This window comes from Garra rufa, chromosome 23, assembly GCF_049309525.1.
Source record: "Garra rufa chromosome 23, GarRuf1.0, whole genome shotgun sequence".
NCBI lineage: Eukaryota > Metazoa > Chordata > Actinopteri > Cypriniformes > Cyprinidae > Garra > Garra rufa.
The window spans coordinates 3,527,790-3,544,016 of NC_133383.1; the positions used below are offsets into that span (position 1 = coordinate 3,527,790).

The 16,227-nt window shown below is 29.0% G+C and overlaps 2 protein-coding genes across 2 annotated transcripts in view; both read right to left on the reverse strand.

Annotated features, from left to right (window-relative positions):
- Positions 1 to 570: 570 nt before the first annotated feature.
- ccl27b (chemokine (C-C motif) ligand 27b) lies at positions 571 to 2,698 on the reverse strand. Its single transcript, XM_073829694.1, has 3 exons — positions 2,593 to 2,698; positions 1,065 to 1,182; positions 571 to 993 (listed from the first exon to the last, which is right to left on the reverse strand). The coding sequence occupies exons 1-3, from the start codon at positions 2,645 to 2,647 to the stop codon at positions 882 to 884; spliced, it is 285 nt and encodes a 94-aa protein (XP_073685795.1). The 5' UTR covers positions 2,648 to 2,698; the 3' UTR covers positions 571 to 881.
- Positions 2,699 to 2,825: 127 nt separating this feature from the next.
- Positions 2,826 to 16,227, reverse strand: part of LOC141299338 (myosin-IIIb) — a 71,807-nt gene continuing 58,405 nt past the window's right edge. The window contains exons 25-30 of the mRNA XM_073829693.1: positions 15,723 to 15,922; positions 15,547 to 15,636; positions 13,551 to 13,716; positions 6,366 to 6,701; positions 4,213 to 4,273; positions 2,826 to 3,052 (exon numbers count right to left, since the gene is read on the reverse strand). Of these exons, the coding sequence (XP_073685794.1) occupies positions 3,045 to 3,052; positions 4,213 to 4,273; positions 6,366 to 6,701; positions 13,551 to 13,716; positions 15,547 to 15,636; positions 15,723 to 15,922 (861 nt within the window). The 3' untranslated portion in view covers positions 2,826 to 3,044. The remainder of the gene's footprint in view (positions 3,053 to 4,212; positions 4,274 to 6,365; positions 6,702 to 13,550; positions 13,717 to 15,546; positions 15,637 to 15,722; positions 15,923 to 16,227) is intronic.

The window sequence follows — 16,227 nt, forward strand, 5'->3', positions numbered from 1 at the left end:
GCGTTTGTCTGTATTTGATTCTGTATGTTTGTTTTGCTTTTATTGCTTGTGTTTTTGTGTTTGATTCTGTATGTTTTTGTATTTGAGTTTGTCTGTATTTGATTCTGTATGTTTGTTTTGCTTTTATTGCTTGTGTTTTTGTGTTTGATTCTGTATGTTTTTGTATTTGAGTTTGTCTGTATTTGCTTGCATCTGTATTTGATTCTGTATGCTTGTTTTGCTTTTGTTATTGCTTGTTTTTGCATTTGATTCTGTATGTATTGGCTTGCGTGTCTGTATTTGATTCTGTATGTTTGTTTTGCTTTTATTGCTTGTTTTTGTATTTATGTATGATTCTGTATGTTTTTGTATTTGCTTTTGTCTGTACTTGCTTGCGTCTGTATTTGATTCTGTATGTTTGTTTTGCTTGTTATTGCTTGTGTTTTTGTATGTGCTTGTGTATTTGTAACACGGTAGGTCCCTTTAGAGTCCCTGACAATCTCATTTCCCAATATTATAGCCCGAATCATCACTCTTCCACCTCCATTTACCAACCATCTGGACCATCCAGTGTAACACTGTGTTTGTCATATTTGCTTCTGTGTTTAAGTATTTTCAATCAATCTGACAGCTCTTTAATTCAACATAATAAGATACTGTTTTACTTTGAGTACGAGAACGGCACATAAATCAAATGCATTGCTTCAAAGCGCAAACATAATACATAAAATATCAGAAAACAATTTGAATGTTTTCTTGTTGTAAGAAAGCAGTTAACAAAACAAAGCCAGAGCAGCTACATGCGCAAGTTCACAGAATTAAATGAAGAATGTCGAGACATGCTTAGGAACGACAAAGGTCATTTTGCCTGAAGCTCAAATATTTGTCCGGATCTCATCCATTCAAACAGCGGAGGTGTTTTTCAGATGGTGCCGCATCTTCAGCTTCAGTAAGAACTGCAAGAGCCGCTCGATTTTGGGTGTCGCGCAGTATCGCTTGTCTTTGGCATGAAGACTGAAAGAAGATTAAAGAGTTAGACTCCGCATTAACAATCCTTCAGAAAACATGAAATATAAGTAACTCACACAAGCGCTTTGATAGCGCAGACGCCGTTACTCGTCTGGACCTCATATTTGGTCACGTTCATCAGAAGCTCAGGAGGAAACTTTTTAGTCGTTTCAACACAACATTTGGGTGTGACGCCTGGAAATCAAAACCAAAAACCACAGCCAATAACATTGAGAAATGCGTTCATACCAGAAATGCAACCACAAAATTAACTGCTGTAGTGTTTAAAAAAAAAAAAAAAAAAGTAACACTTTAGGGACAAATTCTCACTAGTGCATGCATATGTGAACCTGGACCACAAAACAGCGTCACGTAGCACAGATTTATTTGTAGCAATAGCCAAAAAAAAAAGTCAAATATTAATGCCTTATTTATAACCTATGGTAACAATTTACAATAAGGTTCATTAACTACGTTACTTGGAGTTAAAAAATACTGTTACAGTATTTAATCTTAGTTAATATTAATTTCAACATGTAATGCATTAACATTAAAAGTTGTGCTTGTTAACATTAGGTAACACTACATTAGTGATTTTTTATTAAACAAATAGTGTCATAAATATATTTTTAACTAATTAATAGTAAGGTAGGTAACACTTACATAAGCAGCAAATTAAATTGAGTATGAGGCAAAAAGCCATAGTTAAGAGTGAGAATTGGACCTTAAAATGTGACCAAATAAATGTACAAACATATAAAATACATTTACAAATTTGAAATGATTATTTGTATATATTTTAGAAGTCATATGCATTTTAAGGGCTTGTTTGAAAGATAAAAAATTAATTATTGTACTGTAACAAATAAAATATATATAATTTAAAAATATATACAAATTAAAAAAATTACATAAATACGGTTTCAAATCAGGGCCGCATATACTTGCAAGAGAATTAAAGTTCTGCAAAGGAACAAATGCATTTTGCAAAGAAAATGACGTATTGGAAGTAAAAAAAAGTTTTGCAAACCAAAATGAACTGCAAAATATAAATGAAACAGCAAAAGCAATGATTTTTGCAACACATTTTTAATGGCCATAGCTCCTAATTTATTTGCAACACTGCTTTTATTTTGCATTATTGCCATGGAAAATGAGTTGCAAAATCATTGCTTTTGCTCCGTTTCATTTATATTTTGCAATTATTTATTTTTATTTGCAAAAAAGCACATTTATGTTTTCTCAATACTTTAATTTTCCTATGCAACTATATGTGCCCGTTTTGACTGATTATATATACAATGTATTAAAAATTACATAAACAGTTTTTTTGTTAATAATATATTTAAACCATGTATACATGTGCATGCATATACATATAATTTCTGTGTATGTATGTTCATATATATTTATTTTCTTTTGCAATTCCTTATTTTTGTTTGCAAAAAGCATGTTTATTTTTTTTCTTTGCAATACCAAGAAATTAATTCAACTAGTGTACATAATATTCAAAATATTATATATAATAAAAATATTTATAATTCGATACAATATATTATAAATACACAAACACACACATAAAATCTACAATATATTTATAATTACCTTGAACGGCGCTGAAGGTGACGGAGAGTAAAATCCCAAACACTACGAGATCCATCTGAAGATCGGCTGAGAATCCTGTGGGATCTGAAACTCAAACACACGCTCTTATATGAGCCACTAAAACTCCTCCTATCAGACCAGACCAAACTAAAAAAAAACACCATCATCCACTCCAGTGACAGAAACACAAACACCGCCTCGCATTTATTCGTTCATGCATCTGAAATCAGACAGAGCTGTAGTGTATCAAATGAAAGCATTTATTCAAATCACCTAAAACATCATTTACATTAAATAAAAATACATACAATTACAGCAACAACAAAATTAAGTTAAAATCCATAGAATCACTGTGTAGTTTTCACTTTTCATACACCTAAAAAAAAAAAAAAACTCAAATAAAATCACGGATAGCAGCATTAAAAACATTGGTAGTTTCAATCTCCACAGCGTCACGAGTCTGAAACAGAGAAAATACAATAAAATGTTATATGTTCATCCTAAACTAACTAAATGATTAAAGAATTAAAGATTCAAAATTTGATTTATTTATTATTAGAGCTGTCAAACTTCAAAAAATGAGAAAAACTACCTAATTTAGTGAAACTTCTCAGCCTATAAGGTAAAAATAAGCTAATATGAAGCAGTGCAGAAGTCTGCTTAATAAGCAGCAAATTAAATTGAGTTTGAGGCAAAAGCCATAGTGAAGAGTGAGAATTGGACCAAATAAGTAAACTGATTTAGTGAAACTTATCAGCATATAATAAGCCAATATGAAGCTGTGCTGAAGTCAGAAGGTCCTGTAAGTTTCTGAATGAAAAAACTGTATTGTTAACTCTTAGTTAATATTAATTTCAAAATGTACTAATGCATTAAAATCAAAAGTTGTGCTTGCTAACATTAGGGAATGCAATGTTAACTAACATTAGTGATTTTCATTAAACAAATAGCGTAATAAATATTTTTTTGTTGTTTGTTCATATTAGTTAATACGATAACTAACATTAACTAATGAAAAATTATAGTAAGTGTTACCTAACTATTAATAAGCAGCAAATTAAATTGAGTTTGAGGCAAAAGCCATAGTTAAGAGTGAGAATTGGACCAAATAAGTAAACTGATTTAGTGAAACTTATCAGCATATAATAAGGTACAAATAAGTCAATATGAAGCAGTGCTGAAGTCAGAAGGTCCTGTAAGTTTCTGAATGAAAAAACTGCATTGTTCACTCTTAGTTAATATTAATTTCAACATGTACTAATGCATTAAAATCAAAAGTTGTGCTTGTTAACATTAGGTTATGCACTGTGAACTAACATTAGTGATTTTCATTAAACAATAAATAGCGTAATTAATACGAACAAACAACCTAAAATATATTTGTTAACACGTTAACTAACATTAACTAATGAAACCTTATAGTAAGTGTTACCTACCTTACTAACTATTAATAAGCAGCAAATTAAATTGAGTTTGAGGCAAAAGCCGAAGAGTGAGAATTGGACCAAATAAGTAAACTGATTTAGCGAAACGTAACATATAATAAGGTAAAAATGAGCTGATATGAAGCAGTGCTGAAGACCTTTAAATTTCCGAATGACAGACTGATTTGTGACTCACCCGTCCTCTTCCACGAGCCAGAGGCTTTGCCGGAGGAGACTTTGATCTGATCTTGGAAGTGCTGGGAAAACATGGCATTTGAAGCAACATGAATCACTGGGGAAAATTCCCGTTTAGTGAACAGATGTGGAAGTTCAGAGTGCTTTTGTCTGAACAAGAACAAACAGATGAACGTGTGCTGCAGATCCACACTGACTAGGTGGCATTTGGCCTGCAGCGGAGACGGGGCTTTTCTTTATTATATTGTGTGACTGTGTTTGAACAACCGCAGTTTTACTATCAGGGGCAAATCACAAACTAAACTTCAATTGAAAGTTCACTCGCGTTCTCACGAAACAAGTGTTTTTCAGAAAAGGTTTGGATTTAAATCATTATTACTGTTATTACAATAAATGCATTTATTATTAATAGTTTTAATTATTATTATTTATACTTTTCACAATACTTTTTACAATATATTATCATTATTCACATGCATTTATTATTATTTATACTTTTATATAAATTCATAATTTTATTTTTTACAATATTTTGTACATAATAATTAAAATATATACTATGAAAAGTAATAATATTTTATAAATAAATAATAAATAGTACATATTTATATTAATAATAAAAATTTATATAAAAGTAATTATATACATTTGAATAAATAAATACGTTTATAAAAAAAATGTAGGACATTTTTGTGAGAACAAAAGTGAACCTTCAGTTAATGAATTAATTAATAGTATATATTTTAATTAATATGTACAATATACTGTAAAAAATACTTAATTCATATGTATTATTTATTTATTATTATTATAAATATATACATTTGATTACATTTGAATAAATACATAATTATTTCTTTTATATAAATAATTATTTTCAAATTATTCTTACAATATATTATAAGCATTATTATTATTCTACATTTAATTAATTTGATTACATATATTATTGTTATTATTTATATAAATACTGTAAAAATATTTAAAAAGTATATTACCATCATTATATTAGACATTTATTTGAATGTTTTATTATGTTTGTACACTATTATTATTATTATTATTGAGTGTATATATATATATAAAATCTATACCATTTATTAATTCATTAACAGAAGGTCTTTTGCACATTATTATTATTAATGTATAATATTTATTCAAATGTATTTATTTTTTAATATTATAATTTCTATAAATAATACTTTTAAAATATTTGTACAATATATTTAAATAATTATTGTTAGACATTTAATTGAATGTTTTTATTATGTTTGTACACAATATTATGTAAATCTATACTTTGTATAATAATGAATAATTAATGAATGATTATATATAAATACAATTACACATTTATCTTTGAATATTTTTACAATATATTACCATCATTATTATTAGACATTTAACTGAATGTTTTTATTAAATATATGTTTGTTCATAGTAAATTTATACATTTAAATTATTGATAATTATAATATTTATTAATTTATCATCTATTCATAATTACACATTTAATTGTATTTATTTTTGTTTATTATATATAATTATTAATTATGAATACAATAAACCAAAACGGCAAAAACTAAATTTATATTTATATAAATAACATTTAAGAATGATTTACAGTATATTACCATTATTATACACCTATTTTATTTGATTATCATCATTTTATTTATTTATAAAATATCTTACTATTAGTTAATAATAATAATTATTAAAATATCTTATATTTATAATATTTATTAAAATTAATTACAATATATATCTTTTTAAATGTGTTCATATATTACACATATATTTATATAAATAACAAGAAATAGTATATACTACTAATAACATTTATTAATTGAAATATTTTAAAAAAATAGAAACTTTATTAATTATATTATATGATGGTGATGATGATAATGGTAATATATTCATATATTCAACTGTGACAACATGCCCCTTGTTTAAAGCATTGGGAACTAACAGCGCAAATGTTAAAATAGCAGTTTCTAGTGAGGCCTTGATGTTTGTGTGTAAACTAACTAAACACATTACTTACTTAATTAACGCAAGTCATCCTAAGAAATATTTCCAAGAGTACAAGTGTGACAACTAACCCCGGTCTATATTTGCTGTGTGTCGAGTGCGAGTGTGTGTTTGTACCTGTTGTATCTGCTGTATTTCTCTCATGGCCAGTCGTATGGACGGATATAGTCGTGGGAACGGTCTGCTCTCGCCGGTGGGATCGTCCTCCTTGTGCTCCAACTGAGCTTCGACGCGTCTGCGGCGGTCAGAGATGCGCTTGAGCACCGGCGGTTTGTGGGACTCTGTGTTTGAGTTTCCTCCCGGCGGCAGGAAGAGTCTCTGCATCTGTAAGTGCACTTTCTGCGAACTCATGTCCTGATCCTCAGCGGGATGCTCCACTACTGACGAAGATGATGATGATGATGATGAAGTAAAAGCTCTGAGCTCCTCATAGTCTGGTTCCTGATCACACATCTGCACACACACAGACATAGGTCACTCTCTCTGTATACTACACTGTAAAAAGTTTTTACCAGATTCAACTTAAAAACTTAAGTTGATTTAACTTAAAATTTTAAGGCAGCTGCTAAACTTAAGTTAAGTTAAATCGACTTAAAACAACAAGTCATTAACTCATTACAATAAAATGAGTTGATTTAACTTGTGAGTTGAAATGATTTAACTTAATTTTAAGGCAGCTGCTAAACTTAAGTTAAATCGACTTAAAACAACAAGTCATTAACTCATTACAATAAAATGAGTAGATTTAACTTAATTTTAAGGCAGCTGTTAAACTTAAGTTTTTAAGTTAAATCGACTTAAAACAAGTCATTAACTCATTACAATAAAATGAGTTGATTTAACTTGTGAGTTGAAATGACTTATGTTTAGCAGCTCCCTTAAAATTTTAAGTTAAATCGACTTAAAACAACAAGCCATTAACTCATTACAATAAAATGAGTTGATTTAACTTGTGAGTTAAAATGACTTAAAATTTTAAGGCAGCTGCTAAACTTAAGTTTTTAAGTTGAATCAACTTAAGTTAAATCGACTTAAAACAACAAGTCATTAACTCATTACAATAAAATGAGTTGATTTAACTTGTGAGTTGAAATGATTTAACTTAATTTTAAGGCAGCTGCTAAACTTAAGTTAAATCGACTTAAAACAACAAGTCATTAACTCATTACAATAAAATGAGTAGATTTAACTTAATTTTAAGGCAGCTGCTAAACTTAAGTTTTTAAGTTGAATCAACTTAAGTTAAATCGACTTAAAACAACAAGTCATTAACTCATTACAATAAAATGAGTTGATTTAACTTGTGAGTTGAAATGATTTAACTTAATTTTAAGGCAGCTGCTAAACTTAAGTTAAATCGACTTAAAACAACAAGTCATTAACTCATTACAATAAAATGAGTTGATTTAACTTGTGAGTTGAAATGATTTAACTTAATTTTAAGGCAGCTGCTAAACTTAAGTTAAATCGACTTAAAACAACAAGTCATTAACTCATTACAATAAAATGAGTTGATTTAACTTGTGAGTTGAAATGATTTAACTTAATTTTAAGGCAGCTGCTAAACTTAAGTTAAATCGACTTAAAACAACAAGTCATTAACTCATTACAATAAAATGAGTTGATTTAACTTGAGTTGAAATGATTTAACTTAATTTTAAGGCAGCTGCTAAACTTAAGTTAAATCGACTTAAAACAACAAGTCATTAACTCATTACAATAAAATGAGTTGATTTAACTTGTGAGTTGAAATGATTTAACTTAATTTTAAGGCAGCTGCTAAACTTAAGTTAAATCGACTTAAAACAACAAGTCATTAACTCATTACAATAAAATGAGTAGATTTAACTTAATTTTAAGGCAGCTGCTAAACTTAAGTTTTTAAGTTAAATCGACTTAAAACAAGTCATTAACTCATTACAATAAAATGAGTTGATTTAACTTGTGAGTTGAAATGACTTATGTTTAGCAGCTCCCTTAAAATTTTAAGTTAAATCGACTTAAAACAACAAGCCATTAACTCATTACAATAAAATGAGTTGATTTAACTTGTGAGTTAAAATGACTTAAAATTTTAAGGCAGCTGCTAAACTTAAGTTTTTAAGTTGAATCAACTTAAGTTAAATCGACTTAAAACAACAAGTCATTAACTCATTACAATAAAATGAGTTGATTTAACTTGTGAGTTGAAATGATTTAACTTAATTTTAAGGCAGCTGCTAAACTTAAGTTAAATCGACTTAAAACAACAAGTCATTAACTCATTACAATAAAATGAGTTGATTTAACTTGTGAGTTGAAATGATTTAACTTAATTTTAAGGCAGCTGCTAAACTTAAGTTAAATCGACTTAAAACAACAAGTCATTAACTCATTACAATAAAATGAGTTGATTTAACTTGTGAGTTGAAATGATTTAACTTAATTTTAAGGCAGCTGCTAAACTTAAGTTAAATCGACTTAAAACAACAAGTCATTAACTCATTACAATAAAATGAGTTGATTTAACTTGAGTTGAAATGATTTAACTTAATTTTAAGGCAGCTGCTAAACTTAAGTTAAATCGACTTAAAACAACAAGTCATTAACTCATTACAATAAAATGAGTTGATTTAACTTGTGAGTTGAAATGATTTAACTTAATTTTAAGGCAGCTGCTAAACTTAAGTTAAATCGACTTAAAACAACAAGTCATTAACTCATTACAATAAAATGAGTAGATTTAACTTAATTTTAAGGCAGCTGCTAAACTTAAGTTTTTAAGTTAAATCGACTTAAAACAAGTCATTAACTCATTACAATAAAATGAGTTGATTTAACTTGTGAGTTGAAATGACTTATGTTTAGCAGCTCCCTTAAAATTTTAAGTTAAATCGACTTAAAACAACAAGCCATTAACTCATTACAATAAAATGAGTTGATTTAACTTGTGAGTTAAAATGACTTAAAATTTTAAGGCAGCTGCTAAACTTAAGTTTTTAAGTTGAATCAACTTAAGTTAAATCGACTTAAAACAACAAGTCATTAACTCATTACAATAAAATGAGTTGATTTAACTTGTGAGTTGAAATGATTTAACTTAATTTTAAGGCAGCTGCTAAACTTAAGTTAAATCGACTTAAAACAACAAGTCATTAACTCATTACAATAAAATGAGTAGATTTAACTTAATTTTAAGGCAGCTGCTAAACTTAAGTTTTTAAGTTGAATCAACTTAAGTTAAATCGACTTAAAACAACAAGTCATTAACTCATTACAATAAAATGAGTTGATTTAACTTGTGAGTTGAAATGATTTAACTTAATTTTAAGGCAGCTGCTAAACTTAAGTTAAATCGACTTAAAACAACAAGTCATTAACTCATTACAATAAAATGAGTTGATTTAACTTGTGAGTTGAAATGATTTAACTTAATTTTAAGGCAGCTGCTAAACTTAAGTTAAATCGACTTAAAACAACAAGTCATTAACTCATTACAATAAAATGAGTTGATTTAACTTGTGAGTTGAAATGATTTAACTTAATTTTAAGGCAGCTGCTAAACTTAAGTTAAATCGACTTAAAACAACAAGTCATTAACTCATTACAATAAAATGAGTTGATTTAACTTGAGTTGAAATGATTTAACTTAATTTTAAGGCAGCTGCTAAACTTAAGTTAAATCGACTTAAAACAACAAGTCATTAACTCATTACAATAAAATGAGTTGATTTAACTTGTGAGTTGAAATGATTTAACTTAATTTTAAGGCAGCTGCTAAACTTAAGTTAAATCGACTTAAAACAACAAGTCATTAACTCATTACAATAAAATGAGTTGATTTAACTTGTGAGTTGAAATGATTTAACTTAATTTTAAGGCAGCTGCTAAACTTAAGTTAAATCGACTTAAAACAACAAGTCATTAACTCATTACAATAAAATGAGTTGATTTAACTTAATTTTAAGGCAGCTGCTAAACTTAAGTTAAATCGACTTAAAACAAGTCATTAACTCATTACAATAAAATGAGTTGATTTAACTTGTGAGTTGAAATGACTTATGTTTAGCAGCTGCCTTAAAATTTTAAGTTAAATCGACTTAAAACAACAAGCCATTAACTCATTTCAATAAAATGAGTTGATTTAACTTGAGTTAAAATGACTTAAGTTGATTTAACTTAAGTTTAGCAGCTGCCTTAAAATTAAGTTAAATCGACTTAAAACAAGTCATTAACTCATTACAATAAAATGAGTTGATTTAACTTGAGAGTTAAAATGACTTAAAATTTTAAGGCAGCTGCTAAACTTAAGTTTTTAAGTTGAATCAACTTAAGTTAAATCGACTTAAAACAACAAGTCATTAACTAATTACAATAAAATGAGTTGATTTAACTTGTGAGTTGAAATGACTTAAGTTGATTTAACTTAAAAACTTTATACAGTGTAGGGTTAAAATGACTAAAATGACTTACAATACTATATCAGCTGAAGTATCACGATACCATCCAGTATTCTGTTAATTTAAAAGGTGTACTCTTGTGTAGAGACTAAAAAGTATATAGTTCTAAATGTTTTTAGAAAATAACCAATTGTTTCGCTAGATAAGACCCTTCATCCCCGGCTGGGATCATTTAGAGCCCTTTGAAGCTGTATTTAAACTGCATTTTGAAAGTTTAAACTCAGGGGCACCATAGAAGTCCATTATATGGAGAGAAATCCTGAAATGTTTTCCTCAAAAAACTATTTCTTTAATACTGAAGAAAGAAAGTCATGAACATCTTGGATGACAAGGGGGCATTATTGACATTATCTGTCAATTTTTGTTCTGAAAGTGAACTACTCCTTTAATGTGAATGAATGACTGGCTATTGTTACCCATTTAATCGTCAACAAAACTGCACAGAAGCTGTATGAAGTGACATTTAGATGTTGTATTTAAATATTTAGACTGTATTTATAATTGCATAAATAATGTTATTATTTGCGCAAAACAGAGCATTTCATTCTATGGACAAATCCTAGGGTTGTAAATTGACCTGTAAAACTGTTTCTGGAGAATTTTTGCCCTTTCCTATGCCATAAACCTTCTATGCAGATATCAGAGAACAATTTAAAATATTGTATCAATGCATTCTATGGCACATTTAATCAATGTTATGCGACTGAAACATATTTTTTTCCTCTCGTGATAAGTCAAAGCAACAGATTTTTGTGGGATTTTGGCTATATTTAATCGAATGTGAGCTGTAAATGCAAAAAAAGAAAAAACATTCCATTGCTGTTTTGCGAAATATTCCTTTTTCAAATTGCCTGAAAAACCACCTCATGCCAGCGTAAAAACTTTTTTGCAATATCGGGAGTTTTTTTTTGCAATTGACGTGTTTACATTAGGCGTATTGTCAATTGCGCAATTTAAAGGGTAAATGGAAACGCAGCTACTGAGTCATTCAAACGATTCTTTCAAAACAGCTGAATCCATCAGGAGCAAAACAAATGACTGTTTTTATGAATGGCTGTATAAGTGATTCACCCAAGCCAACGCGGATTCGAACACAGAAACAAAACAAAAACAAAGAAAGCAAAGATGCTTCCAGAAACTAATTACACCTTTTCTAAAAGTGGGCAAATGAATAAAACTTGCGAGATGTTATGATGTTGAATAGCTGTTCTTGAGCTGCTTTTTTTTAAAATGACATCAGACGATCTGAATAAGACCCTCTCTTCTGATAAACTGCAGCACAAACAACGACGTGCAAGTGCAAATTCTTATTTCAAACTGAACTGAAGTGTTGGGAAACACTGAATACCATATAAAGCGTAGACACAGCCTGTACAGTCGTGGCCAAAAGTTAAGAATGACACAAATATTAGTTTTCACAAAGTTTGCTGCTCAACTGCTTTTAGAGCTTTGTTTCAGTTGTTTCTGTGATGTACTGAAATATAATTACAAGCACTTCATACGTTTCAAAGGCTTTTATCGACAATTACATGACATTTATGCAAAGAGTCAGTATTTGCAGTGTTGGCCCTTCTTTTTCAGGACCTCTGCAATTGGACTGGACATGCTCTCAATCAACTTCTGGGCCAAATCCTGACTGATAGCAACCCATTCTTTCATAATCACTTCTTGGAGTTTGTCAGAATTAGTGGGTTTTTGTTTGTCCACCCGCCTCTTGAGGATTGACCACAAGTTCTCAATGGGATTAAGATCTGAGGAGTTTCCAGGCCATGGACCCAAAATTTCAACGTTTTGGTCCCCGAGCCACTTACAGTAGTTATCACTTTTGCCTTATGGCACGGTGCTCCATCGTGCTGGAAAATGCATTGTTCTTCACCAAACTGTTGTTGGATTGTTGGAAGAAGCTGCTGTTGGAGGGTGTTTTGGTACCATTCTTTATTCATGGCCGCGTTTTTGGGCAAAATTGTGAGTGAGCCCACTCCCTTGGATGAGAAGCAACCCCACACATGAATGGTCTCAGGATGCTTTACTGTTGGCATGACACAGGACTGATGGTAGCACTCACCTTTTCTTCTCCGGACAAGCCTTTTTCCAGATGCCCCAAACAATCGGAAAGAGGCTTCATCAGAGAATATGACTTTGCCCCAGTCCTCAGCAGTCCATTCGCCATACTTTTTGCAGAAGATCAATCTGCCCCTCATTTTTTTGGGGGGAGAAAAGTGGCTTCTTTGCTGCCCTTCTTGACACCAGGCCATCTTCCAAAAGTCTTGGCCTCACTGTGTGTTCAGATGCGCTCACACCTGCCTGCTGCCATTCCTGAGCAAGCTCTGCACTGGTGGCACTTCGATCCCGCAGCTCAATGGCGCTTGCTGGACTTTCTTGGACCCCCCCGAAGCCTTCTTAATGCATTGGAATTTTTTTTTCGGGATTAAGTTAATTTTCATGGCAAAGAAGGACTATGCAATTCATCTGATCACTCTTCATAACATTCTGGAGTATATGCAAATTGCTATTATAAAAACTTAAGCAGCAACTTTTCCAATTTCCAATATTTATGTAATTCTCAAAACTTTTGGCCACGACTGTACTACACAGAGCACAGCAGAAAGACATTTTGGCAATCAACTTGTAATGTTTCTGCTGGCATGCATGTTCAAATTAACGTTTTAAACTGTTCCTGCCATACATACAACATATCTTTTGGTACTACCGTATGGACGATACTACGGTTTAAAAAAAAAAATGTAATGGCACAGCGGGTATTTTTAAGCTTTAGTATCGCGATACTTCCGTAGTACCAGTATATTGTGCAACCCTAGTATGTACTGAATTTAACAGCCTTGAATGGAGGCAGGACACTCACCTGACCGCAGGGCACCGTCAGCAGCTCCATGAAGGGCTTGATGCCCACCTGAGTGTGATACTGCACCAGATCTGTGAGAGAGGAATGAGCTCGATCCTCACCGAGAATCACGTATTTCCCATTGCTCTGCATCTCCACCATATAGTGACGACAGCGATCCGCACCCCTGAATATAGACCACAACATATTTTAAAGTATATTACCATCATTATTATTAGACATTTATTGTATTTATTAATAATAATAATAATGTCAATTTTTATAATATATATATAGATTAAGGAAAAACAAAAACCATAATAAATAAATAAACAACTATAATTTAGTAACAAAAAAATTAGTCAAATTAAATATGAATAAAATACATTCTGTTGTTGCATATTATTATTATTACTACTATTATTAATAATGATAATATTAATTATAACGCAAGTACATACTTGTATAAATGTTATCAAATATTTATTATTCTCATTTATTATTATTAGAAATAATACCGTACTATTTAAACACTTTTAGGTCATATCATCATCACATTATTATTTTATCTATATAAAAATGAATATTGTTTATTTCAATAATAATAAATAATAGTAAAATGAAACATGAATAAAATACATTCTGTTTTTGCATATTTTTATTATTACTACTATTACTAATAATGACAATATTAATTATAACATAAGTACATACTATTGCTTTAAATGTAATCAAATATTTATTACTCTCATTTATTAGTACAGTATTATTTCTATTAATAATAAAAAAATTAAAACACTTTTAGGTCATATCATCATTATCACATTATTATTTTATCTATATAAAAGTGAATATTGGTAATAACAAGAATAATAAATAATAATACAATTAAATATGGCTATGAATAAAATACATTTGTTTTTTGCAAATTATTATTATTATTAGAAATAATGCTAATTAAACACTTCAGTTATATTACATTATCACATTATTATTTTATTTATATTTAAATTAATGTTATTTTTATAACAACAACAACAATAATAATAATAATAATTATTATTATTATTATTATTATTATTAAAAATTAAATATAAATAAAATGCATTTGGTTTTTACTAATACTACTAGTAATTATTATTATTACTACAATGTGTTTTATTTATATTAAATTATTATTATTAATAATAATGACAATAATAATTATTAGTCATAACATGAGTATATAATATTTAAATGTATTCATATGTATTTTATTATTATTATTATTATTATAAATACTATTTAAATACATTTAGGTTTTATTATCATTATCACTATTTTATTTATATAAAAATTAATGTTATTATCTATAATAATAATAATAAATAGTAAAATTAAATGAATACACTTGTTTTTTAAATGTATTGTAAAATTATTATTATTATTATTATTTATAATAATAAAAACACTTAAACACTTTTAGGTTTTATCGTCACAAAAAATAAAAATCACAAAAAATAATGTTATTACTTATTTAATTTTACTATTATTTATTGTTATATGAATAAAATGCATTCATTTATTGTCATTATTATTATTATTATTATTATTAATTTCAAAAATAATAATTATAAAAAATAAATATATACTAGTTATTTGTCATTTATCATTATTTTTTATGTAAATAATTACATTAAAACATTTTTACGCTATATTATCATCACTATCATGCTGAAAAAAATGCTGCTATTTATAACATTTATATATTTATATGATAGATATTAAAATTAAAAATGAATAAAATATATTGTTGATAATACCAATAATAAAATAAATTTAAAAAATTGGAAGAAAAAAAGGTAAAAACACAATTTGTATATAAATTACAATTATGTTTAAGAAGACGACGACTATAAATTGTGTACAAATGCATCACATTATACCACTGTTGGTGTTTTCAGTGTTTTTTTAGCATAATAAAATCACCTTTACCTGTGGCCTAGTCTGTTAATTTTTGTGTTTTGGCACAACGTACCTGAAGGTCAGTGTGAATCCCTCCCGGCTCTGACCGACGCGCACCAAGAACCAGCCGCAAGGTTTGTTGATCAGGAGATCTTCTGCTTGTCTGAGAAGCCACAGAAGGTCACAGTCAGCACATCATCAATATATATTGAGGAGTTGATGTGAATCTGAGCGTGTAATGAAGCAGACCTGCGTGTGATCATGCCGTGAAACCAGCTGGGGAATTCTCCGTCTCTGGTCAGCTTCCGCACCTGCGTCTCTTTGAACCAGCGGATGGTGTTGGTCTTCTTCAGGTGTTTCTCTTTAATTCGCTCCTCGTCGATCGGCTGAAGCACCAGAGACACGTCCAGGTCAACGTTCTCGTTCAGCTCGTTATCGAACGGAGTCGCCTGACCACAAAACAAAACCAGTATGAGACTTAAAGTCAGAGTTATTACTGTAAACTAAAGCCATAAAAAAACTCAAACCATAAAACACTGACATAAACCTGGACTGAAATAAAATAAATTAAAATATCAATGAGACAACATTTTTGTTTAGTTTAGTTTAATCTGAAGTACTAAAAGAAACAAGTTTAATGAACTGAAAAAAAGGAAACTAATAAAAATTACAAAACAACTAAATTATTAAAACTTTAAAATTAAAATCCAAAAATTAAAACTAATTTAAAATATTCATAACCATTAAAATATAG